The 25,763-nt window shown below is 47.2% G+C and overlaps 3 protein-coding genes across 4 annotated transcripts; all 3 read right to left on the reverse strand.

The window, feature by feature from the left end:
• Positions 1–2,163: 2,163 nt before the first annotated feature.
• On the reverse strand, positions 2,164–5,417 carry LOC117846017 (probable serine/threonine-protein kinase WNK3). Its single transcript, XM_034727117.2, has 5 exons — positions 4,819–5,417; positions 4,639–4,676; positions 3,905–4,520; positions 3,347–3,782; positions 2,164–3,196 (listed from the first exon to the last, which is right to left on the reverse strand). Exons 1-5 carry the CDS (start codon positions 4,924–4,926, stop codon positions 2,694–2,696), a joined length of 1,701 nt encoding a protein of 566 aa, XP_034583008.1. The 5' UTR covers positions 4,927–5,417; the 3' UTR covers positions 2,164–2,693.
• Positions 5,418–6,883: 1,466 nt separating this feature from the next.
• On the reverse strand, positions 6,884–10,683 carry LOC117843041 (uncharacterized). Of its 2 annotated transcripts, XM_034723602.2 has the most exons (6): positions 10,188–10,681; positions 9,348–9,507; positions 8,618–8,794; positions 8,458–8,541; positions 7,753–7,834; positions 6,884–7,578 (listed from the first exon to the last, which is right to left on the reverse strand). In XM_034723602.2, exons 1-6 carry the CDS (start codon positions 10,562–10,564, stop codon positions 7,142–7,144), a joined length of 1,317 nt encoding a protein of 438 aa, XP_034579493.1. In that variant the 5' UTR covers positions 10,565–10,681; the 3' UTR covers positions 6,884–7,141. The 2 variants fall into 2 exon arrangements, with proteins under 2 accessions (XP_034579493.1, XP_034579494.1); XM_034723603.2 differs by lacking the exon at positions 8,458–8,541 and having other exon boundaries at positions 10,188–10,683.
• Positions 10,684–12,032: 1,349 nt separating this feature from the next.
• Positions 12,033–16,634, reverse strand: LOC117843042 (ylmG homolog protein 1-2, chloroplastic). Its single transcript, XM_034723604.2, has 2 exons — positions 15,957–16,634; positions 12,033–12,460 (listed from the first exon to the last, which is right to left on the reverse strand). Exon 1 carries the CDS (start codon positions 16,506–16,508, stop codon positions 15,975–15,977), a length of 534 nt encoding a protein of 177 aa, XP_034579495.1. The 5' UTR covers positions 16,509–16,634; the 3' UTR covers positions 12,033–12,460; positions 15,957–15,974.
• Positions 16,635–25,763: the final 9,129 nt, after the last annotated feature.

A 25,763-nucleotide genomic window follows, 5' to 3' on the forward strand; every position in this document is an offset into this window, starting at 1 on the left:
TTCATGTATTTTTCTTCATATATAATTATATATTATGTCCACTGAATGATAAAACATGATGTCTGGCACTTCCTAGTACCATCTTCCGTACCAAACTTTATTATAGATTTAATAATGCATCACTTGTGCTGCAGGTCAGGTTTTTCTTCCTGTACTCAATTATCTGTGGTAGTTTAGTTAATGACCAGCACAGCCTAGACTGACAATATATTGTATTTTCATGAGAAATAATCCAGCACCAACTAATTAAAACCCTGCAACCTTTTCTGATAAATGAGAATCTCCAGAACATGCAGTTCCTTCCTGTAGTACTTTATCCACCAGCCTACCACAAATAATTGGGCACCGGCAGCAAGACCTAGACCACCAAGTGATGCTCATAAAGAAATTAGGCACCAACATCTGCATTTTTGCAGTGTAAAGCCACCTAGATGCAAGCCAAAACAGTGACCTTCAATTCACACATGGCCATGAGATGGGCTGAGTAAAGTTATTGAACAAACACGGCATGGATGCCTTTGCCTTTCATCCCCTGCCACCCAACCCTTACCATGCTTGCCTGGTGTTGCCTTGATACTTTATCTGAAAACTATGCAAGCCTACCATTACACACACAAACACAAGGTTGCCCTCAGTTGCCTAATTATTCATGCACAGTGGACCTTTCTAACTGTCACCAAGTCATTGTTAACTGATATGCAGTCAAGGAGTGTCACTTCAAATCTTTGATGAACTCAAGAATCATTGGCCTCTGATGTAGCCTATTCTTAAAGGAACTGCAGAATTTTCATGGTTCACATGGGTAGAACATGTGAATATATATATAAATAAAGAATAAAAGACATAGGTGGAAATGGTAGCAGAAAGCGACCACATCTTTTAGCTTGCTGATAATGCATGCATCTTGTGCCTTCATGGATGCTTCAGACACAGCTGCATCTGCAGTTCTGCACACACAAGATCATTGACTCGTTACCATAAAGTATCCCTGGATGGAGACCCATTCCTCCAGCTTCCAGAAGCCATATAGATTACGGCAGGCCTGCAGATCCGATGCCATGGACCAATGCCATCATCCTTCAGACTCTTGTAAAATAAATATTCTCAGGAAACTAGGAGAGGATTTGGAAGAAATAGGCAGTTTATTGCATCGAAACAAAAAGAAAAAGAAGGGCGCATGAAACTTCTCTCTGTCCTGTGACACCCAAGAGTGCCACAAGTAGTATGTCTTACTAAAATTTGGAAGTTTTTTTGATCGAATTCGATCACTTTTGTTTCAATGCTAAAATGTTAGTAACGCGGCCCCTATCCGTCAATCTAATTTATTTTGAAGAAAAAAATTGGTTAAAACCTACTCCCTCCATTCCAAATTACTATTCGTTTTGGTTTTTCTTGGTACATAGCTTTTGCTATGCGTAGATATACGGTATATCTAGATACGTCACAAATATTATGAACATAAAAAAGTCAAAATGAATAGTAATTTAGGATGGAGGGAGTACTTACACAACTAATTAGGCAACCCTAGTTTCGGCACAGCATTCCTGTGCTGCATTTGAGCGCATACCAAAGATGCCAAATATCCCATTTAGAAGATGACCAACTTTCTTTCCGTCCAAAGTGATGAAACAATAGTATATCCCTTTGAGCATTATCAAGGTCCCAACTGAGCAAATTGGAATTTTGTGAGAAAAGCATCTACCTCCCACCCAATAGCTGGCAATGTGCAAGCTTGCACGGTTGATATCTTTTTTCTTGGCATGGATGTCCCTATCATATCTAGGCTTCATTCCACTAGGCTGTACAGGGAAGAAGAGTTCAGCTCCCAGTTTGGTCCTGGGATGCAGCTTTGGACAAGACCATTGTTTCTCCAGCTTTTCCTGCCTAATTAAGTACATAAAAGGTAGATACCAAGTTGCCATCTTTCATATGTCGCCTCAGGAAACTTTTCTGAATAATAATGCGCCTTGCTTTCTGCATCTCAGCTAAGCATGAACGTCATCCATGTTGCCTTTTTGGATCACTGAGTTGGATCATGGATAGATGATTCAAATATGCAGCTGTCCTGATTATTTGAGTCATCCATTTTTTATTTTAATTTTTGCAGAACTGATTTATATAGAGTGAAAAAAGGCTAGATTCAGGTTAGGAAGCTCCTATCACTTCAAATTTCAAACTATACCACCCACCTTTAGATTTGTAACCTCACCAAAACTAAAGAAGTTTATTTACATGCACCTCAGATTGCCCTGATCACATCTCAGTTTCTTGCCTACCAAATTTGCCTGATCTTTGAAACAGGAGAACCAAACAAAATCAACCAATCTAGTAGAAACTGCAGATTTACGCGGTCCAAATGGCACATCAAACATCAGCACCATTGCTCAACAGTGCAGATTTTGTTCTTGCAAGGAGTCGGTAAGCAATACAGCTCTGACAGAGAAACTTTGCTCTGTGAACTGCTGATTGATCATGGTTGCTGTCAACCATCCTCATCACAAAGAGCAGCCCTCCGAACTGCCTGATCACCATGGCGGCACCGACATGTGCAAATTTTCCCAATCATTATGCAGATCGGCGCTCCGATCCAATGCCGGAACACGAAAATTGCTGTTCATATCGACGCGGGATGGCTCGATCTTGCTATGATCACGGTGTTCAGGTTAATAGGATTGTTCATGTCAGGAACCAGCTCAAGACTGGTCTGAACATTCAGTGGTGATATCCTGTGCCACGCCATTGATGCCCATGAGCTTCTTGTCTCCGTCATCGGAGCTGCTGCACCCTGAACTCTGAAACTGCGCCGGCTCGTCGTCGGCCTGGAACGTGATCTCTTCGAACCGGCCGTGCAGCTCCGCGCACCGGCAGCCGCGGCGTGCCGCTGCCAACATGTAGTCGTCGAGCGACAACCCGTCGGAGGACGCGGCAGTGGACCGGCAGTTCTTGCAGGAGGGAGTCCTCGGCGTCGGCGCGTCCGGGTCATCCGCGGCGTCACCATCGCTGTCGCCGTTGTCATCGTCCATGCCGAGACCCGGCCTCCAGTGCGGCAGCAGCGCGCCGACCTCGCCGTCGATCATCTCGGCGATGTGGGTCACCTCGTGGTCCGTGATGTCCAGCTCCGCCACCATCTCCGTCGCCACGCTCAGCGCCGTGTCCGCATCGACGTCGAAGGGGAAGTAGATGTTCCGGACAATCCCTGAGTGACCAAATTTTTCACAGAACAGAGAACACAATTTAATAATCTTATTACGAACAAGAAAAGAAAAAAAATCGACTCTCGCGTTGAAAACAAGATCGAAATGCTTCAACTTTCAACGATCAGGACTCAAGAGTCATCGGTCATCACCTGTGCCGTCTTTGTCGGCGATGCGCAGCCGGAGGAAGATGCTGCCGTCCTCCATCCTCTTGCCCTTAATGGTGATGTCGACGCCCGCGACGTGCTCGTCGTCCTCGTGCTCGTTGAACAGCTGGTCGATGCCATGGAACATGCTCCCGTCATCATCGTCGTCGTCCTCGGAGTCCCACCTGCCGCCGCCGTTGCTCGCCGTGGAGCCGCTGCTGCCGCCGCGGCGGTGGTGGTCCAGACAGACAGGCTGGTGGAGGTAGTTGTACATCGCGCTGTAGTCTTCGTCGTGAACGAAGAAGTCGTCTTCGACCAGCAGGAAAGGGTCGTTGAGCAGCTCCGCCGCCGTCGGCCGCCGCGACGCCGGCGCCAAGCACTTGTCGATGAGCCGCCGCACCGCCGGGTCTTTCACCTTGTACAAAGCCGCCGGCTTTATCCCCTGATCACAAGCAGAGCAGAAACCAAACAAAGAAAAATATTCAGAAATTCAAATTCAAAAGAAGTTTGAGAGATTCTGCATGAACTGCAAAGATTAATTTATATTGGGAGAGGTGATCGTACGGAGGTGACTTTCTTGTAGATCTGGACGGGGTGCGCGCACTCGCTGTAGGGGTACTCGAGGGTGACCATCTCGAGGACGCACATGCCGAAGGAGTAGACGTCGGCGAGCTCGTCGTAGTCCTCGGCGTACACCTCGGGCGCCATGAACTCCGGCGTGCCGACGCAGTGAGCGGCGTAGGGCGGCGAGGCGGTCTGCCGGCGGCGGACGGCGGCGAGGCCGAGGTCGCCGATCTTGACCTGGCCCTGGCTGCCGTTGACGAAGATGTTGTCGCACTTGAGGTCCCGGTGGATGATCCCGCGGGCGTGGAGGTAGGCGAGGCCGTCGAGGATCTGGCGGCACCAGTGGCGGACGGCGGCGGCGCCGACCCGGCGGTGGCGCTGGCGGTACTGGCGGAGCGTGCCGGAGGTGAAGAGCTCGGTGACGAAGCAGACGGCGCGGCGCGGCGCGTCGGCCCAGGAGGCGTGGAGGCGCATCACGGCGCGGTGGCGGAGCGACCGGAGCAGATGGATCTCGCCGTAGAGGCGCTCCAGCTCGCCGGGGCTCCGCAGGAAGTCGTGCACCGGCACCCGGTTCCACGCCACCTCCATGCCACGGTGCTCGTCGAAGGCCCGGTACCTGATCGACCATGGCCACCATGAGCACACACAAGAATATACAAGATGATCGATGCTAAAGAAAGACTGAAAAGATACTAAAATCTGCCTCAAAACCGGGGGGTTTGTGATGATCTTACACGGTCTTTGAGGATCCCTTGCCGAGAATCTCATTGTACTGCAGGGGTTGAAACAGAGGATAGGGGAAGAAGATTAGCACGAGGAGTAAGGCGAAGAAGATGGACAAGCTGATCGAGTAGGACGGTAGAGATGATGATGACGAGGAAGGAGAAGAGCACCGCTGCACCGGTCGGCCTTACCCTGCCATACCTCCCCGTGGGATCAACCTCCACGTACCCAGGATCATCAGCTAAGAGCCCCTCGCCAGCACCGCCGCCATTGCTCTGCACCTGCAGAGCTCCCATCATCCTCTGTTTCACTCAATCTCCCTCCTCCTCTCCTCCAAATCACACACGAGGAAGAACCCTTTCTCTCACTTCCCCAAGAATCACATCATCCCCGCATTCATCGCAGCTCCCAACCAACCGCCCACGCGCGCATACATCTCAAGAAAAGCTCAGCTCCGCTCCGCTCTGCTCCTCGCAATATTTTCCTGGTGCCGTACGGCCGAGGAGACCGAGGCTGCCGACGTGGCATGCGGTGTGGGATCTCGAGAGGGAGAAGAGGATCAGACGAGGAGGCAGCTCCCTCTGTTGCCGGGGTTAAATTAATATACGAGACGAGTGCATCTTGAGCAAGGGGCGTCAGAGAGTGATTCGCAACGGTGGCTAGCGGTGGCGCCGCGAGGAGGAGAGGACCAGAGGAGAGACCGAAGAGGAAGATTTGGCCTGGGCCGGCTGGTGCCTGGTGGTGGAGGCGATAAGGTGGTCGGCTCACGGAGTGGAATCCTGGAGCCGGGACACGTCACACGTGCAAACAAGAATCTTGCCTTCGATTGGCTCGGCCCTGATTTATTTTACTGACGTCTGGGAACAGATTTCCAATGCCCAGCTGCACCAAAAGCCAGTTGCTTATTTGTACTACTGGACCAAGCATGAATTATTAGTTTTTTTTATTTCAAAACATACAGATGCAAAGCTCCACGCTCGTATACATCCACGCACGCACATAAATATTCAAAAATAAACTATTGTTTTGTATATAAGGCTATTCCCTGTGCTAGTTTCATATACATTAAGGATATTGACACATCAGCTAATTTGATACCACATTGATGATTCATATAATTAAATGGCGTGAATGGTATGAAACAGCAATGCATATTATGCACTGGATTTCAAACACCATTTTTTATAGCTATTTTGAAAATATCAGTATAAAATGTCTTCGCTGAGATTAACCTAAAGAAGAAGAAAAAACATTAGGTTTCCATGTTCTTAGGGGGTGTTTGGATCCCCGGGCTAAACTTTAGCCCCTGTCATATTAAATGTTTGGACACTAATTAGGAGTATTAAACATAAGCTAATTACAAAATCAATTTCACAACCCCTAGGCTAAATCGCGAGACGAATCCATTTCAGCAACCAAGGTCGACCCAGACTCTGCACGGCGTCCAAAGTTGAAGGAAATGGTCGTGTCCGCCGCCTGTGTCCGACGATAGTCGTGGACACCGTGGTGACGGTGACATCAGCCGTTGCGAAATAAACCTGGCGTGCGCGCCTTGGGATGACACGGTGGTAGCCGAGCCTGAGGCCTTCTCGCGCTCCAGACGAACAAGGGAAGCAAACCACAAAGCTCTCTTGCGAGGTCCAGACGATTACGATGACGCCTAATTGGATTTATGCTCGGAATCGGACACTACTGGGATTTACCATTTTCTGGATAGGTCTAATTTAGCTTTCTGGCAAACAATTGCTACCTGGCCACCGGCTGTTACTCTTTGACGACAAATGCCAGCAATTTTCCTTTCCTGCAGTTCACCTCCGGCGATGGGTGCATCAATGAGGTTGATCGCTGACAAGTACAACAGTGGGGAAGGGAACAATAGGCGTTCACCTCCAGCGACGGGTGCATCCATGACGTCGATTGCTGACAGGTACAACAGTGGGGAAGGGAACAATAGGCAGTGTAGGACAGCAGCAGTGAGAGCAATAAGTCAATGGCACCATCAACAGCAAAGATTAGCCGATAACGATGTGCTAGGCTCCAGAAAACATGAAGAGATTCACATAATTTCCTCCGCAACTACTATTCAAAGCACATGTTAGCACGGGCTTGACATTAGGAAACATAATAGAGGGGGCAATTCATCTATTGCCACCATTAGCACCGAAACCACGTCAGCCTCACAAGTATTACAGAGTTACCCAGGGTCATAAGACGAATTTTATCAAGAATAAATACGAATGTAGAAGGCTGAAAGCATGCAGTACAGCAGCAAAATCTCTCCATAACCTCTTATATATTCAGATACATTAGCCAGCAGTTCCCGACACCGCTGGACCTGTTATGGTAACACAGACGTGCTCTACCTCATAAAGACACGATCCAAAATCATGCATTGTAATTATCTGCCTCCTGTTGAAACCCATCCCATTGCTTATCATCTTTTGACTGTAAGGTTGCAGCTACTGGTTAGGATCTGTTGTCGTCTTGTGCAGACATTCAAAGGTGCCCCTCACTTCACTTCCTTGCCTGCCTTCTTGCTGCCCCTAGTAAGAGGACCTTTCCAACCAGTCCGGTGTTGAGCACACACACGGTGGCCACTGCACCTCCAACAACCACCCATTTCCAGTCGAAACCATGTTGGACTGCCCAGTTCTCATCACCATCGCTGATTTTTTTATCAGCGCCGGAGAGTACTTGGTCCAGAGGACCATTTGAGCCATCAATGGATACCTTGGTGGTCACTCGAGCCATGACGGCACTGTGTGACAGGGTGTTTTCTGTGTCTCTCATCTTCTGGTAAGCCCTGAATCCGGACTGCAGCCTCTTTACAGCACCCCACATGCCGTGCCGAACAGCAACCCTAGCAACATCTTTTGGTATGCCCATGTCCTCGTAGTGAACCAAAGTTACTTCACATGCAGATTGCTGGCCAGGTTGTTTGGGTGATTGAACTGCAGTTCACAGACAGATTAACATGAATGAAGTGTCAAGCTTTCAACCTTTGCATCCATGCATCATTGGACACTTGCAATGCCCAGAACAAACACAGTTCAGGGTCCCACCCAAAAGAAGAAGAAAACACAGTTCAGGGTGCCATAATAATGATAGTGAGGAAAAAAAATTACCAGCTCTAATGCGCCAACTTGAGAAGTACAGCTCCACACGCCTAGGTTTTTCCTTCTTGGGCAAAGATAGATAAGGAACACCCTGCAAAAGGAGATTTTTTTTTAGTGCTAATTTGTCACAACCAACATATGTGCCCTTAAACTGGATGCTAGTGAACGTTTTCTACAGACTGAAGTTCCAACATATTAAAATCCCTGAGAAGCTTATTCTGATTGTGCAAGCATGCAAAACAAGGAAGCAAGAGCAAGCATTTGATGCCCCAAAAAGATGTGTGAGAGGATTTTACAGCAATAGCTAAGAATAAGATGTTTGTCACTTGTCAGTATGTTGGTTCAATCTTGACTCGCATCAGTTCCATCTTTTATGTCTTCAAATACTACAGGGCATGTGCTCCAATCAGCTAATCTCAACAGTAAATGACCAGTGAAATGTTCTCTTAATCTGGTACAAGTCCATCTTTTGTTCCTACAACTCTAGCACATAATTAGAAAAAGAACATAGCTTTTAAGGTAGAGCTTTTGTTATTTTTCTAATTGCTTTATTCCGGATGGAGGAAACAGAGTTAAGAATAGGGGTAAATGGAGCCTTCGTTTTCGAAAAGTAGGGGTAAAAACACAAAGTGGAAGAAAACAGGGGTAAAATCACAATTGGGGTTTAAAACTGGGGTAGAACGCAATAGTCCCAAAATATTTCTGCACATGAACCTTTGTTACACAATAGTAAGTCTTCCCAGATTCCCATATGCGCCCTCCAAAGATGTATTCACGATCACTGCAAAAGAATGGGAACTGGAAAGCAGACAACATGTTGGAACGGTGAAGTTTAACATGAAGGTACACAATGAACAGCAGGAGCTGGTCAGACCTTTTTTATCCAGTGGACAATTGTAGTTCCATTCTGAGGGAACTCATCTAAAGTTTTCGAGTGCGCGAGCATGGGATCCCATTTTAGACGAAAATCACCATCCCAGAAGAAATCTCTAACCAGTTCAGGAGTAGCATCCTCAAAAATAGTGCGGCTGCAGTACATTATAGGTCCCTCCTAAATACATTGAAGATAAATTCAGTAGACGTATAAGAAGATATTATGATAAACATTCAGTCATGATACAGATTTTACTATAAATTTCTAATTGTTCATGCCATTATGTAGGTTAATTAACAGGGAAAAAAAGATGATCAAAATATGTAGTCTCAGATTTCCTGTTTTTGTTGAAAAGCTAATATAACGCCTCTCATTTCTACTTCTTATTCTTCTTCTGCTTTTCTTTCAGAATTCAGACTATGTAGATTCAGTAAAGAAAATGCTAGAATCTAGCAAATAGTACACAATAAACACTTCAGACACAACAGTATGTGTAATGCTGCAGTCTAGTGAACTGAGAGTATTGCCATAAGAAGGGACATGATTGGATTTCGAAAACTAAAATACCAGTCCTTGATTGTTTTAATCTAACACCCAGGCCGGAATTATTCTTTGCATTCAGACACTAAATATTATATGCCACCTCTCATTTACCATAGCTGTACGTTCTATAATATCCTAAATTCTTAGCACTAATTTCACTTTTTACAATACCACTGGGAAAACAAACCTCAGGCTCATGCCGCCAGGCCTTGTAGGTCATGTTGGAGGTTGTGCGCTCCATCAAATTCTGCCATGCTGTATCCCCGCTCTCCTTGTTATCTAAAAGTTGCAGGAGATGTTCTAGGTCCTTCTCAGTGACAGTATCTTGTTCGCCCTCAAATATTGTCCTGCCACCCACAAAATTTAACAAAATTAATAAATATCTCACCGCAGAAAGCTAAGTTAGAAATTTAGAATTGATTTCAGAAGACGGAAGATCATGACGCATTCTTATGCCGAAAGCACGAGTTGTGGTTATGTTCTGATTGCATCTACTTCAAGAACATCATGAACTAAACCAAAGGATGAGCTACCAGAACCACGATCAATCCAGAAAGCAGGCTATGTTGCAAATCTTTCTGTGGTCCAAACTGAGCAAAACTAACCCACCGTCAAAACCTATAACCTACACAGGTAGCAAGTTTTCAGAGACCCAACAAAGCTAAAATGGTACTATCGTTTAGCCCCTATGCACTCTCATATCAGCAACGCCACAAATTTCCACCATCACGTCATGTCGCCAATGCAAAATAGAAACACGGCTTCCCCTCCATCCGCGTTCTGTCGACATGTGTCACTCCATCAATTCAGCTGAAATAGAGTAATTTTGACAACAACTGAAGAAAAAAAGATCAAATCTCCTGAACCGCCTTCAGCATAGGTCACGGTCGACTGCATCGCGAGATCATTCAATTCAATTCCGAACTGAAGCACGCGTTGCCTCCAACGGACACCACCGACAGGACAGATGCCGCATTTCCGCCACCTACCCCCGCGAACCCGCCAGCCGTAACAGAAACACGCTCACCTGCCGTCGGCGCACCCCCCGTCGGCCCCGGCCGCGGCGTCGTCGCCTTCGGGGGAGGCTTTCTCCTGGTGCTTCCCCCGGCACCGTCGGAAGGCGGAGGAGAGGAGCCTGGGCGCGACGGAGCAGGCGGAGAGCGCGGTGCAGGCGAGCCAGAGCCTCCGCGCCCCGAGCCCCGGCGGCACCCAGAGGAGGCGGAGGCGGCTGCGGAGGCCCAGGAACAGAAGCCCCGTCCAGCGCGGGCGCCAGGACCAGCCCACGACGAGGCCGATCATGACGGCCGCCCAGATCGGCACCGCGCAGAGCAGCACGTCCACCGCCATCTCCGCCACCGCGGGCCGGCGCAGCAGCGCCACCGCCTCCTCGCACCACCCCGCCATTGCTGGCACGCGCGCGCTAGGGAGTGGGTCTCCTCGCGATGGCTTCAACCCTCGATCCCTCCAATCCCCCCTCTCTTTTTTTTTTTCTTCCTCGCAAAAATGGAGGAGAGGAGGGGGAAGAGGAAAAAGAGGAGACGAGCTGGCAGGGGGGAGTTGTTTTTAGGAGGGGAGCCCACGGTGACTCGGCGAGGCTGACCAGTGGGGCGCAGGTGCGTGGGCCCACGTGCCGTACGTGGTGGTGGGGACAGTTGGTGGAAGGGCCCACGTGTCGGTGAGAGGCGGGGGCAGGCGGTATATGCCGCGGCCCGCGGGGACAAACGCGGGATGCGAGGGGAGCGGCGGCGCGAGGCAGTGTTCATCTTTATCCGCTGTGGGTTTTTTTTTTTGAACAAGACAAGATATCCGCTGTGGATTATGGCGGGGTTTACGAAGGGGAGCGGCGGTGACGTGGCGGCGCGTGGTTTGGTGCCGGCGGGGAGGCTCGGGACGGTAGGTACAGGCCGTTGGGGAGCTGGGGTCGATCCACATGGTTTCCCCGACTCGTGGAATGCTTTCTGTTCTGCAGTGATCCGACAGAATGAAATGCAGTTTTCAGGCTTTAAGCAACGCGGATAACGGATGTCAAAATTGGCAGTCTACTCAAAATTGTCATTAGTGATCGGAACTAAAAACTATCCAGCAGAAGTCCTTAGAAGACACGTATTTCGATTCAGACGGAGTGTTGTAAATCGGTGCATAGGAATTTTACATGCTTCCGGAGAGAATATAAAAGTTATTGCCAAAGTCTAGGAAAATTTATCACGGGCAAATATATGTAGTTGTGACCGCTGATTGCCAAGGGGCACAGAAGAAATCAAGTTAGGCGGCTGCCTGCATTTTCTAAGGGGAAGTGCCAGCTTCCTGGTTCTGAGAAATTTCTCGAACATATCCAGGAACGGATGCCCATGAAGTCAACAGCTAATAGCATGCTTAAAAAAAATGGATGCGGATGTTCGGTACGACTCATCCAAAGCTGTATTGCGAGTGATCATGTGATTCAGTTATGCCTCAACTCCCAACCACATCATGTGATTCCAGAAACGCATGTATTAAAAGGGAGATCAGAGACATTATATATAATCATCCTACGCGTGGCTAATTTTACTGGGATTTCTAAGAAGTTGTCACGATTTCATCAGCCCTGCATTGCAGATGCTAGGATAGGATCCTAAACTTTAGAGTTTATGATCTACTTCCTCCGTTCCAAATTATAAGTCATTCCAACTTTTTTTGAAAAATCAAACCATTTTGTGTTTGACTAAAATTATAGAGAGGATCACAAAGACTTATGGCACTGAATAGATATACTATCAAAATATATGTAATGAATAAACTAATGGTACTTACTTTATTGTATAAATTTGGTCAAACTTGAGATGCTTTAACTCTCCAAAAATATTGTAATGACTTATAATTTAGGACAGAGGGGTAGATCATAACAAAATCATGTGGACATTCCTTGAATTCAAATTGGCCCTTTTGTCTTTCATGCTCAAGATCCAATTATCTGGATCACAACAAAAAGAAGATGCAAATTATACTGCTAGATAATGGATGGATACAGAGCAAAACTGCAATATGTAGCCAACACATAATATGACTACTGCAACCATCGAACGTCACAAATGGAAGTTTTAGCATAAAGGCTACACTTGTCTACAGACGTCCCGGAATCATTCATATTGCACAGCTACGATCGTAAGAGCTATACTGGGATCCCAAAGCTAATCCGTAACCACCACTTTCTTGCCTTAGAATTAAGCAGCACCTTTCTTTGCCATCCGGTGACCAAAAATAGCCTATGATCCATCGCTCCCATAGTCAAAACCTAACATACCAACCACCATTCTCCAATCCCTGCAACATCATTCTGCACTGTGAGTACAAATGATAAGAATATATCCTTTAAAAAACATTTTGGCATGCATATTTCCTCAAATCACTTTAGGTGTACAATCAATCCTAGCAGACATTTCAACAAAAGATATGGAGGCAGATATTAAGGATCTTTTAGTCTACCATTTTGAACCCTCTCCAAGTCGCGACATGTGGGATCCCACCTTAAACCATATCTGTCTAATTTGAAGGTTTAACACATATTCACTACTTATGACCAACCCACTTAGTGTTCATCATTCACAAATTATGGTCAAGAATAGGATAATACTGGATTCGGTTTCTCAATTAACAATACAAATAGTTACTAATGCATCTGGCTATCAGTTCAGCTGCCATGACTGCATTCCTGTGCACGAGAATTTCAAAGTATTATTATGAATACTAAAAAGGAAAAAGCTAAATCGTGCAGAATCACGCTGGTGCCCGAACACGCGGCCCTATGCGCGCCTGCTGGACTGCCGTGCCCATGTGTTTATTTCTTTGGTTTTCATTTTAAAAATCTCATATCTTTTTTCTCAAGTATCCGTTTCCAATTCCGTTTGCACCATTACGTTCTTTACTATAAGATCTATAAAACTAGATCCATAATGCATATATTTCGGAATAATTTTTATGTACTAGTAACTTATGTGGAATGTGTGGCAGCTAGTTCTATATTAAGTTCGTAGCAATTTATATGTAAACCTACAAACAAATTATATACATAAATTGCTACAAAAATATTTTTACTTGGTGTTGTCACTTTTCTTATGTATCTACATAAGTTGTCACATTTGCCTTTACATATATTGATATATTTTTCCTGTATTAAGTTGTTCCATTGTCTCTGCATAAGTTGAGATAACATAGAAAGCAACATAACTTCTCTACATATAAACAGATACTAATTAGTTGAGGCAAATTCTTCTACAAAAGTAGTGATGCTATTAAACATATAAGTTTTTACACTGCAAAACATAAGGTACTACATATCTTTATACAAATTTCTACTGAACAAACAAGATAACTTGCTAGTTCTAAACATATATTGTAAAGTGCTATACCGTTTGAATATAAGTTACTGCATGAATACAATATAAGTTGACAGTTGCACAAAAATAGTTTCAAAACATATTGAATATGGGTCTTGTTTTTGTAGATCATGTCACAAGAAATACGATGGTGCAAACGGATTTAAAAACAGATGTTTGATGGAAGAATAATGCTCATTTGAAGAGAATGCAACCAATTTAACTCGCTGACATCAGTGGTGATGTCGTGTAGATAGCGACGTCCCTGCATGCAAGTCTTGCTTCCTGTAGTGCCTAGGAGAGGCATGCAAGTCGCTACCAGTACTATGATTACATCGTGTTTGCTAACTGTAGCATCCAGGAGAGGGATCGCGCACTCTGCTCGCGCGCGACCGGTTGCGCGATAGCGCGGTCCTACTAAAAAATACCCCCAGTATAGAGCATAATCAGGTTACTCACAAAGAGTATGATTGTGTTGCTTTGGCTGACTGATGTAATCACTATCTAACGTAATCTGTGTTGCTTTGGCAGACTCATGTGATTTTCTATCTACTTTACGTAATCTGAACTTGGATGGCATAGAAGCAAGAACAAGAGTGCATCCACCACATCACTGGTCGGAATTAGCTGAAGCAGCCCAACGTAGCCATGGCACCAACGAACCCTACTTTGTTAACACACCAAGTGACTGGCACTTGATGGTGTGCTGAGGGAAGTTAACTTCAAGACAGGTTTTTGCCACATGTCATGCGACGGTCCAAGTTAATAGGTTCAACGACCAAGTCTAAATAGATGCGCCCACTACATTGTGAATGCCTAAATCCTACAAATTAGACCAGAAACCTTCTTTTTTATCATATCTACATTAACGTATAGTCGTATATGTTCAATGCAACTTCGAAGTATCAGCATTGAAGCATGCATTATGTGGAAAAGCAATGCAGTTGAGGAAATCAAGATCCAAGGGCAACAAACAAGTTAAGGGGGCATGAAATCATATTACTTAGAATTTTGGTCAAACGACAATATAGTTATCAGAATAATTTGGTTCTTCGTAGAAATGAAAATTTGTAGGTGAAATACTCTATTTAACATTGATATACCAGGACCAGATCTGACAAAGTAAGAATCCCAGCAGTTTATGGCAATAGCCAATACGATGGTCCAGGATAAAAGCAAATATGTGGCGACTATGTTCTCAATTAGCTGGTAGATGCAGCACCTATATTTCACATTTAGCCATTTACCAACCAATATTCATAGTTCAATTAATCGATTCCAATTTAGCATCTGCTATCTATCAAGCCACTACAAGAATTCAGCAAGAAGCTCTATATTAGTCATTTAGTCTGAGATGCCAGTAACTTGATTTCCTGTACTATATAACGCAAGTGAATATAGCAGCACATTCAGAATCAATTTACATAATAGTAACTTTTTCAGACATTTATGTGACTACTAATGAATGGATAAAGAAGGTGAACATGGTAGATAAAAAAATGCGGACACGGCAGTGGGTGGTGAATTCCCCTTGTGCGGGTCAATTTCCAGACTTCACGAAGATCAACATGATTGCAAATTGTAAAATAGTTAATCATCAATGGCCCTATTTACTAAATGCCAATTGCCAATAGACAGATGAGTCAGACTAGGAAGATCAAATAGGAATGGACAACACTACCAGTAGAAACAATTTTAAAGATGATCATATGGCACATATGTTGCCAACTTTCACTTCTTAAACTAGTGAAACAGAATTGAAAACCTCCATATCATCAACAACTAATAATGCCATTTCCATAAATCATAAAACATAAATTATGATTAACAAAATATTAGGCATTTTAATACAACCATCAGCCTATGGGCAAATTTTCATTGAGTTACATTTACCTAATCAGTAAATCTACAGGAAAAATGTCCAGTTTTGTGTGTAGCATGAAAGAGTGTAAGATTATTCATATGCAAGATAAAAAAAATTTGACAATTCATACCGCAACACCTGACCAGACTCATTGTGTATGCACAAACAATGGACTCAAGAAACAAGCATATATATTGTGATGTACATTCCTATTCCCAACGCATAGCTAATTTACCCATAAAACCGTGTGAACTCACCAAACAAGAAAAATAAGTTTATATGGTCTTTATCATGAATGGCATGGCATCTTCCCAAATGTAGCATTAAGAAATGCAACCTGGCACAACGAGATGTAATTCATGGTATACCATTGCAAACGCAAGCAGTGCCCCTGGGCAAATGAATATCTATACACAACATGATCAATCTAACTCACTGTTAATGCAAAAAAATGAAATGAAAAGCATCGATGCCAACAAAATCCTTATAACATGGTTGATTGCTCTAATTAAGGTTTCACAGCATAATTTGTACACTATTGCCCATGTGTAATCAACAAAATAAGCAAGAGAATCAGTACCATTGCTGAAGGAAGCCATCACATGCGAGGCTGCGGGCGCAGGATCATAATGATGATGTCAATCGCCATAAACGCGACGAGCGGGCTGAGGTCGAGCTTGCGCCCGAAGACCGGCGGCATGACCTCGCGGCAGAGGGCGAGGAACGGGTCGCAGAGGTCGCGCAGGGCCGAGAAGGGCTGGCGGTCCCAGGGGATGTTGGGGAACCAGGACAGCAGGACGCCGACGAGCAGCACCTCGCGGTACACGCCGAGCCACCGCACGGCAGCTGACATCGCCGCCGCCACGGGGGCGCGCAGGGGCGCGAGGTTGACGCTCCGCAGGCCGGCCTCCAGCGTCGAGAGCGGCGACGCCAGGAGCCCGCCCAGCGCCGTGGCGGCCGCGGACGCCTCCGCCGCCGCGCGCGGGGGCGGCGGGGACAGGCGGAGGACCCGGGGGGCGGGCGGGCGCGCGGGGAACGCTAGGGTTCTGCGGAGCGAGCGGGCGGATGGGCCCTGGAGGGCGGCGCGCAGCAGCGGGGCCCGGGGGCACGGCGAGGTCAGGAGGCCGTACATCGGCGACGCTTCACCGGGAGGGCCGGGGAGCGGGGTTCTGGAAGCTTCTAGAAGGGCCCTGGAGGAGAGGAGGGGGGGCGGAGGGAGGAGGAAGGGTGAAGACCGCCGTGCCACGGGGAAGGAAGAAGAGGATATGGTTTCGCGATCTTGCCAGGCGGGCCCCGCTTGTAAGCGGGTGAGATGCGCGGTAGGTGGACCTGGCTGGGCCCCTAACGGACACGAAGTCCGGCCCAGTTTCGAATTTCAAACGCCACAAGCCCAAAACGACGGTGAAAACGAAAACTCTTCGTATACCGATCAAATATACAGTACATACTACAAATCGGGTGATTAATCCCAAACCGGTAACCTAGCCTCGTCCAAACACGCTTGAATAACGGTCTCCAAACCGGTGAGACAAGCCGGGCTTGGTAACGCAGGTCTGTAACTCCAGTTTCGGAGGGCGAAAGGGTTGATGATATGTTTGGGGGTTCGCGGCATTGCTCGAGCCACTTGTGCACCTACTTGCACGGTATCTCGATTGCCGCCGTCTCCCTGGGCCTGCCAGGCCCCCGGAGACAGGGTTCCTAGGTTCGGGTCTTTCCCGAGACCGAGGCCCCGCCTCCTCAACCCTTTTTTTTTTTTTCCTCCCATGGGTGGTGCTACAAGGACACTCCTTTGCTTGCAGGTTCCAGAGTTTCGAGGTTTGGTTCGAAGAACAAGTCTATTGTTGCATGGTTTATAGTTTATATCACATCGAATATTCGGAGGTTAATTAGTAGAATTAAACATAAACTAATTATAAAACTAATTACACATATGGAGGCTCATTCGCGAGATGAATCTGTTAAGCCTAATTAATTCATCATTAGCACATGTTTACTGTAGCATCATATCGTCAAAACATGGACTAATTAGACTTAATAGATTCGTCCCACGAATTGGCCTCCATCTGTGCAATTGATTTTGTAATTAGTCTATATTTAATACTCCTACTTAGTATCTAAACATTCGATGTGACAGGAACTTTAGGAAGGACTACAGAACCAAACGGGAATCATTTTTATAATTTTTTCTCTAATGTGTTATTATATATAGAATCATTTTTATAATTTTTTCTCTAACGTGTTAGCGTTTGTGGTTTAGTGATTTTGTGGTAAAACTGTAGTGTGCATGATTCGGAAGGGCGCAGGCTGTAATCTTGAATTTCACCACATTTTATGTTAAAAAATCACCACTGGTTGGACACTTGGACTTGATTTTCGCTTAAATAAAAACTACGACCTTTCATATTTATTTTCAGAAATGTCTATTGTTTCCTCGAGCTATTTAACCCTATCCAGCCGAGCTCCCCCATCACCACCGGTGTCTACAACACAAAGCTTAAGGACACTCGCGCGGTCGCACCTCCACCGCGCAACCGAATGTCCAGCACCACCAGTAGAGCGACATCACCAGCCCGTCGCCTCGTCGACCCTTTGTCCTCTCACCACCACAGATAGTTAGCTTGCCACCCTGGTCCTCCTTCTAAGTTCACCGAACAAAGGTACGCCCCTCTCCTCGACCCAAACCGCGAGCTCCAAACTCTAACCTAGCCGAGGAGCTAGCCATCGCGGAGTTGGGGGAAGATGTTGTCATGGTATCTTTATTGCCCAAAAAGATCATGTGCCGGGAGGTTTCAAATCACACTCGACCTATTATATTAGCCACTCTGTCGACGCCACCACCACAGGGCACCGGCATCCTCCACCGCCTCCTCGCTCACAAAGCAGCAGGCAGCGGTGGCGGTGGCGGTGGCGGAGGCTTCTCTAGGCAACACTGGCGGAGCTACTCATCGGCCAACCTGGGCCACGGGCCCCCCTTGTGCCCACCGACAGTTTCTGAACGGCCGAGCAAACCAAAACCCTCTCATCTCACTCACTGATTTGAACGCATGCAACAGAAATTTAAACCTATTAGCAAGCAAAGCAAGACCTAGCTCACCCAATCACTCGTTGCTTGCTGTCAATTCTTGTTGAAGAGGGTTTGCTTTTTTATTTAATTTGTTTTTTCTGCTTGCAAACTATAAGAGCTGATTCCCAATGCATCAACATATTATTCCTAGTTCATGTAGTTTTCACTTAGAAGCACGTGCACCGGAGCTAGAGCTAGGTGGATTGCAGCAATCGATCCCTCCTTGGATTGATTCCTAGCTCCGCCACAGCTTGGTCTCGGGCCCGGGCGCGCCTTTGACGGGCACGCGAGGGCATCGAGCGCTGCTGGTTTGTTGGTGACACTGGCCACTGGGGTTGTCGAGCTGGAGCATTCTGAATCCCGTTTTGACCGTGTCATGTGATCAAGATGAAGTCTGAAGACGTTTCATTTTGCAAAGTGTAGTTGTGATTTCACTGCTGGTGGTGAAATCGATGGTCGTGCATTACACTAGTGACAATAATTCTTCACGTTACCACGTGCTGCAAGTACAATTCTTCGCATCACACCGAGAGCACAACTCTATGATAGCATCAGTTCCGCAGCGCCACTTGACGCTTCTCCCCCTCGAGCCGGCGGAAGCGCTCCTGGATCAGGCGCCTCCGCATCTCACCACCGCTCCCGCAGCTGCGCGGCCGACAGTCGGCTGCAGATCGGAACTTTGGGCCAGGCTCACTCCCTTTGTCATGGGCTTATGCACGGGCCACCGCCCCGAGCGAGCCTCCTGGGGCTCGCTTTCATTATTTGGGCCAGGCTCAGCCTTTTGTTGCCTTTTGAGCAGCGACCACAACAAGACTAGTATAGGTTAGTTGGTCAGCTGACAGGGATACAGGTATTTTTTGCCATTACCAATTTGGTTAGCCATCAGGCTGTAGGTATGTTATGTGCTTACCACAGGAAGAAATAAAGAAGAAATGACAGTTTAATTTCTGCCTCTCTCTTCTGAGGTTGCATAGCATAGCATATGCGTTGCCTTGGCATGCATTCTATTGTGGCAGGGGATTCAATTCCGATGGAAAATAATGCCCCCAAAGGGTTAACTTGCCGACATGCTGCACGCTCAGGATCGGTACGTCGTCCAAGCTGTACCCCCATGATCGAAACGCGAGCTGGATACAGACGTTCCAGCACGAACCGCGCATCTTGTATTTCTTCGCCCAGCAGCAATCCTTTTTTTTGATTGAGACGATTACGATTAATCACGAGAAGGCGACTGCCGACTACTACTCCGTCTAATCGAAACTGCTCCAAACTTAAGTTGCACATTAATTAGCACTTTTTATCTGCTACAAGTAGGTAATTATCGACACAGTTTTATAAAAAAGTATATATACTTTTGCTACATTTGATAGATATATTGCAACGATATATTCTATATTCTGTAGACCGATATCCAAAATGCTACTTGCTTGTGGCCGTAGGTACGTGCAACCATGGACCTGTTCGGCTGGACTTATAAGCCGGCTAAAAAGCTGAAACGGTTGATTTGTTGTGAGAGAAAAATATTATTCGGTGGCTGATAAGCTGAAGCGAACAGGCTACATGTATATTTGACAAAGCCAATCATTGCATACGTCAGTTTGGCCGAACCAAAAAAAATCGAAAGATCCGTTTGTGAATTTTAGGTAAGAGTACGACCCACCATGCATTTCCAACAACAAAATATCGTGAAATTAACCCCTGCGTTCGAAAAGATATTTTACACAAGTTTACACACATGTAATAAAGCCAAAAAAAAAATCTGTTTCGCAAAGGGTTGTTGGAGCTAGTGCGAGTGCGACAGTAAGGTGCGTGGCTCCTGTCCTGGGATTAAGACTAATCGTGCACTTTTAGGCAGCCATCCTTGCGCAAACCTCACGGGTAATAAGGAGCGCAGATGGGCCCCACCAAATGATTGCAAAATCCGCATGGTTGCATGGTGCAGGATCCCCATCTGGCCACACGAAACACACAGAGGCACGGCGCGTGACACGGTGCCGGAGAAGCAACATTTCTCTCCTGGCTGGGAAAGGAAAGCCGCAACCCACACGCGCGGCACGATCGGTCGACGGGACGCCACGCGATCCATCGGCAGCAGCTGCGCGGAAGGAAAAAAAAAAAACCAGAGCGGACAAAGCAACCGATCCCGTCAACATTAATGGCGGGATCAGCGGGCTAATCACGATTGCTGCCTCGCTTAAGGAAGCTAGCTAGAGACGAAGCTGTGGGTGGCGGATCGGGCGGCCAGCGAGGACGCGATCGAGTGACACGACGGCATGATGGCGGCCCGGCGCAGCGCCTGGCGTCCATTGATTAGCGTGGCGCGCGCTCGCTCGCTTCCGGGCAAAGCGTGCTAGGCTGCTAGCTAATCGATGCGGATTAGGATTGGAGCTGCTAGCTAGCCATTGACGGGACGGGGCACCGATCGCGCGATCCGTCGCTGGAGATGGCCACCCCTGGATCTCCAGTGATTATGCTATCTGACGACGCTGCACGGTGGGAGGGATCCACAGCAAGGCCAGCAAAGTGTGTACGGCGTACCTCGCTGAGACCGACGGCGCATGCGCCAAGAGGACAGGGTTTGCGGTGCCACGGCGTGTTCGTGACGGGAATGTGCAATTCATGACGCTGTCAGCAGTCGTGCAAAAGATGTGTAGTCGTGTAGACAAAAGGCATTTACATGCTGAGGTTTTTGTGGATGGATTTCGTAGCGACCTCAAAAATCGAGCCCTTTGGATATCAGGAATCTTTTATCCCTACACGTTGACGTCAGGCTCGGCAGCGAAAAGGTGCAAGTTCCAAATTCGCTTCTCATTGATCAACGCCGTGCTCAAAGATATTCTTTTTTTAAAAAAGCGGAAGTGGAAAGAAAACAGGCGCGCACGGGCGCCGAGCGCATCCACGTGAGGAATCGCTTCGGAGCGTGCACGTCCTCCATCGGCCTGACGTCACCTCGCAGGTGGCCGACGGATCCTTCCAGAACGTGCTTCCCGGGAGACAGAGGGGCAGCACTGGAATTGCAGCGCGCGAGATGCGGTAGGTCCCAGCGGAGCGGAAGAAAACGAGCGCGGCGCGGGGACCACCGTGCTCCAAATTAGCGAGCACGCTGAGGCTTACAGTGGGCCCAACAGTGGAATACTACGAGGGACCCATTTTCCGGTGGGGGTGGTCTCCGTCGGGACAGTCCCTCGTGCTGTCTGCAGCGTCTGCTTTTGTTTTGAATCTTCCATGGCTCGTCATGACCCTACCGTTTGAAGCTTGGAGGTCTTCACAAATGATGAATTGAGAAAAAAAAAAACAGAGAGAGAGTTCTACTTGGATGGAGGTCACTATGCAAAATCTAGTAGAATGGGCTTATCATCGTATAAAAGCTCTAATGGGAGAAAAGAAAAATTATATAAACTCATCTTTTGATTATAAAATTCAAAAGGATGCAGTGCCTCACCAGTCACCATATTGAAATATGACTACAGATGCCCATTGACCCAGTAGCGTTAGTGACATGCAGGAAGTTCTTAGTTCGAGACAATGTGTTAATTTATTTTTATTTTCATTCACTAGTGAGATGTCTGGATCGAGTGATTCAGCAAGTTGAACTCTTCGTCTCCCATACACATCAAATTAATCCTTCTTTGTCTTCTCATGCACTGTGTTGATCGAATCGCAAGCGAATTTAAATCCTCACCTCTTGTTACCAAGCCAATGTCGCCTTAGGGTACGGACATCATAGAGGGATACCTTTCCTTTAGGTTCAAATGGTGCGATTGAGACAATGATGTCTAATATGCGGTAGCTAAAAATTCTTTCCATTTTTACTCCAATTTTTTTTCTAACTCTTTCATGGCTCGTGAGGCCTCAAGTACTAACTATATTCCCACTGTTTTTGAAGCTTGGCAGCCTTGACAAACTTTACAAAAGATGAGATGGAAAAAAGGTCTACTTCATGTAGATTGTATCTAGATATTTGCCCTAGCCAAGTTCCAACTACTTATCTGGCTGAAATTTTCTGAAATTCTGCAAATTCAAAAACGTTCTTGGCTTAACAAAAAAAGCTCTTAATGGAGAAAAGAAAATCTTATAAATAACTGTACAAATGTGAAAAGGATGTAGTGCCTCACCATACTGAAAATAAGTGAATATGACTATGAATGCACCCATCGATCCATTGGCGTTAGTGACATTTCGGAAGTTCTTACTTACAGACAGTACACCCATTTATTTTTCAATTACCATTCACTAGCGAGACGTCTGGATCAAGTGATTTGGCAGGTTGAATCCTTTGGCTCCCATGTACATAAAATTAACCTGTTTTTATCTTCTCGTGCACGGTGTTCATTGAATTGGGAGCGCATTCAGCCCCGTACCTCTTGTTACAAAGCCAATGTCACCTTAGGTAGGGATATCATGGAGGGATACATTTCCTTTAGGTCCAAAGGGTGAAACTCAGGAATGATGTCTATGTGATAGCTAAAAATGTTATTGTTTTCCTTTTTCTCAAATTTTTTTAAAAAGATCAAGTTTGTTCATAAAAATATTTAGTGGATCCCACAACTATTTTTTTGAGATGTCATGAATTTTGTTCTCACCTTTGGCAAGCGACACACAATAAAAGTGTGACAAAGGCGAAATATAAACCTGCCGTCCCACTATCACTTCCACCACTTTTACTACCATCACCTTGTTACTTTGTCTATTCTAACCTGGCCTCTCGTTGATATGGTGTTACATATGATTAAGTCTTAAGTTAAAGGTTGATACATGGAACAAATTTAATTATAGTGGAAAAAAGTGCACAGGGCAGTGTGCTCCTCACTGCAATCAACACGCATATCCCACCACTATTTGCTCCGTTTTATCTACATCATGTGAAGTATAGCTACATCAACTACAAAGGCAAGACCGATTTTTTTTGACACGTCCCTAATACCATTCATGCTAGTACCCATTAACATGTCAAGTAGCAACAATCATTAGGATATTAACATTGCTATCCCCGCACCTCAGATCGTTACATCCTTTTCTGTTTCTTCAAAGTCTAGATCAGACATGAGAGCTACATACGCAACTACTTCTCGCACAAACGTCCATACAACTCGCTCACACAAGTATAGGTACGGAAAGAAAAACATCATTTTCCCAATTTACTTCGAAGCGACACATGGAAGAAAAACCCCTCTCGTTGCCACCCACGAAAGCTAACGTGAAACACAGGCGTCTACGGAATCGCATTGAAAACCTCACCCTGATCTTCCACTAATCCTTCCTCGCACGCCATGATCGAGTCGAGTGCAATCCTCACGTACTTATGCAACTGTTAACTCCGGTACCACTGCCTAGTGTCACCATTATGACGGTGGTTAGTTCACCCATAACCATTTTGCCGGTGCGAAAACCCCAACCTGCCCTTCAGAGCCCATCATCACTCACTGGACAGGGACCGAACACACGCAGAAAATCAGAAAAAGCTCATGCTCGCTTCCAAGTGAGGATCCGGATTCCACTGCGGCACTGCCGGTGGCAACGTATCGGAGGCTAGCGAGCGGGCGGGTCTCGGTCTCCGACCCTTTTTGACTTTGCAACGCCCTGGACGTTGACGGCCGCCCGGCCACACGGCCAGCCCCAGCCGCAGAGGATCTGCGACCCACCGCACCACGCCAAACCCCCCCGGGGTTTCAAAACGGCTCGCACCGACGTGTGCTAGGTTCCCGGCACGTTCGATCCCACCCGTCCGTCAGCGCATCGACGGTGGAGATCCGTCCCAGGGCGGTCGTGCCGGGGGCACGGGCGTAATTAGCCACTCTCCCTCAGTTCCGTCGCGATTAGCGCGCTGAGGTGGCGCGCGGATTAAACTGGGACGGGCGGGAGGACCCGGCGGTGGCCCGTGGCCCTCTTGGATCTCCATGGCGCGGTGGATCCTCCATGACCGGTGGGAGCAGGAGCGCGGGGCCCGGCATGGGGTGAGATGGGGTGGGACGGGGCGCGGTGGGAAAGCGACCGCGGTGGTTAAGTGGGCCTCGTTTGCCTCGTGCACTGTGTGCCTGTGTGTGAGTGCTCGAGTGGTCGGGTCACCGCCGAGTGCGCGGAACGGAACGGGAGCGAGCAGCTAACGGTTGCTTGGTTTCGTTAGCTAGCACGCATGATTAGGCTAACCGGTTGGGCCTATAGCTATAGGCCAACGTAATCGCAGAGGTCTTTGTTTTCCAGGGGGATTACGTTGGCGTTTGAGAGATTGGGCAGCTGAGTGTGGCTGGAAGGTTAGTCGTTGGACGAAGCCGTAGCGGCACATGAATTTGCCTCATCTTATCGTCGATGCTACAGATTAATTGAGTTGTTAGCATATACTAACACGGCATAGTTTGTTACAATAGTTTTATTCTAGCTAATAATGACGCACAGCGTACAGGTTGTACGTTAGTATACCCTAAGCAAAGGCAACCAGGAGCTTTTTTTAGTTTGTTTGGATTACTATTGACTTCAACTTCATGAGACTGATCAACATCTTTTTTACCCATTCTTATCTTTAATGTTGTGGTAATTTGATGCTGCTAACTTATAGTGCTGTTGGCTGGGTTCGTAATAATATTACCGGACACCGGACATAATCATTTTTGTCAACTAACCTGAAATGAAATTGTAAGCACCTCGCACATTGGAAAAAAAACACCGCAAAATGTGCCTTGGAAACAAACACGAGCGCATAAAAATGCTTCCATGGTCCTGCACGGCAACCACCAGCAAATGAGCAGACATGCCTTAGCGGGTTGTGAGTTGAGACGTCAGCTTCCGGTGCCGCTACCACATCAAGCTCCCAGCTCCTCACGGCCTGCTGCTCACAGACAATATCTCTGCAACGGAGAAACACTATTTAATCATAGAAAAAAAACATGGGATGATATCACTCCCTGTGCTTTATTATCCACTATTGCAAAAAATGGCGCTAACTAACCCAATTTCCACGTGGCCTGTCAAAATCACCCCGCAGCCCGGGCCAACCCGGCCAAACGCCCAAACCTGCCTGCCTCTCCCAGCACGGCACCCCCCACCCGGCCACCCCTCGCCTCACCTCCGTGGCCGGGCGGTAGCCTCACCGCCGGGCCCACCTCGCTTCCCCCGTGGCCCCGTCCCCCGCTCCGCCCCCACAAACAGCCGACCGCCCCCCGCCTGGCCGCGACCCACGCCCAAACGCACACGAGCGCACGCGGGCAGAGGCGGAGGCAGAGGCGGGGGCGAGGCGGCCGGTGGTGGGGGCGGGTGGAGGAAGCGAAGCGGGACGAGGGCGCGGTCGGCTCCGTGGTCGGCGGGGAGGTGCGCGGCCGCGGCGTGGCG

The sequence above is a fragment of the Setaria viridis genome, chromosome 2, assembly GCF_005286985.2.
Source record: "Setaria viridis chromosome 2, Setaria_viridis_v4.0, whole genome shotgun sequence".
In the NCBI taxonomy this organism is placed as follows: domain Eukaryota; kingdom Viridiplantae; phylum Streptophyta; class Magnoliopsida; order Poales; family Poaceae; genus Setaria; species Setaria viridis.

Excerpts from the sequence above, each read along its gene's own strand:
- LOC117843041 (XM_034723602.2), bottom strand. The coding sequence starts at position 10,564 with ATGGCGGGGTGGTGCGAGGAGGCGGTGGCGCTGCTGCGCCGGCCCGCG. Across the intron at positions 8,542-8,617 it reads TTGTCCACTGGATAAAAAAG|TTCCCATTCTTTTGCAGTGA; the intron begins GTCTGACCAGCT and ends TCTGCTTTCCAG. Across the intron at positions 7,835-8,457 it reads CTTACTATTGTGTAACAAAG|GGTGTTCCTTATCTATCTTT; the intron begins GTTCATGTGCAG and ends CTCCTTTTGCAG.
- LOC117846017 (XM_034727117.2), bottom strand. The coding sequence starts at position 4,926 with ATGATGGGAGCTCTGCAGGTGCAGAGCAATGGCGGCGGTGCTGGCGAG. Across the intron at positions 4,677-4,818 it reads CCACGGGGAGGTATGGCAGG|TACAATGAGATTCTCGGCAA; the intron begins GTAAGGCCGACC and ends CAACCCCTGCAG. Across the intron at positions 4,521-4,638 it reads AAGGGATCCTCAAAGACCGT|GTACCGGGCCTTCGACGAGC; the intron begins GTAAGATCATCA and ends ATGGTCGATCAG.
- LOC117843042 (XM_034723604.2), bottom strand. The coding sequence starts at position 16,508 with ATGTACGGCCTCCTGACCTCGCCGTGCCCCCGGGCCCCGCTGCTGCGC.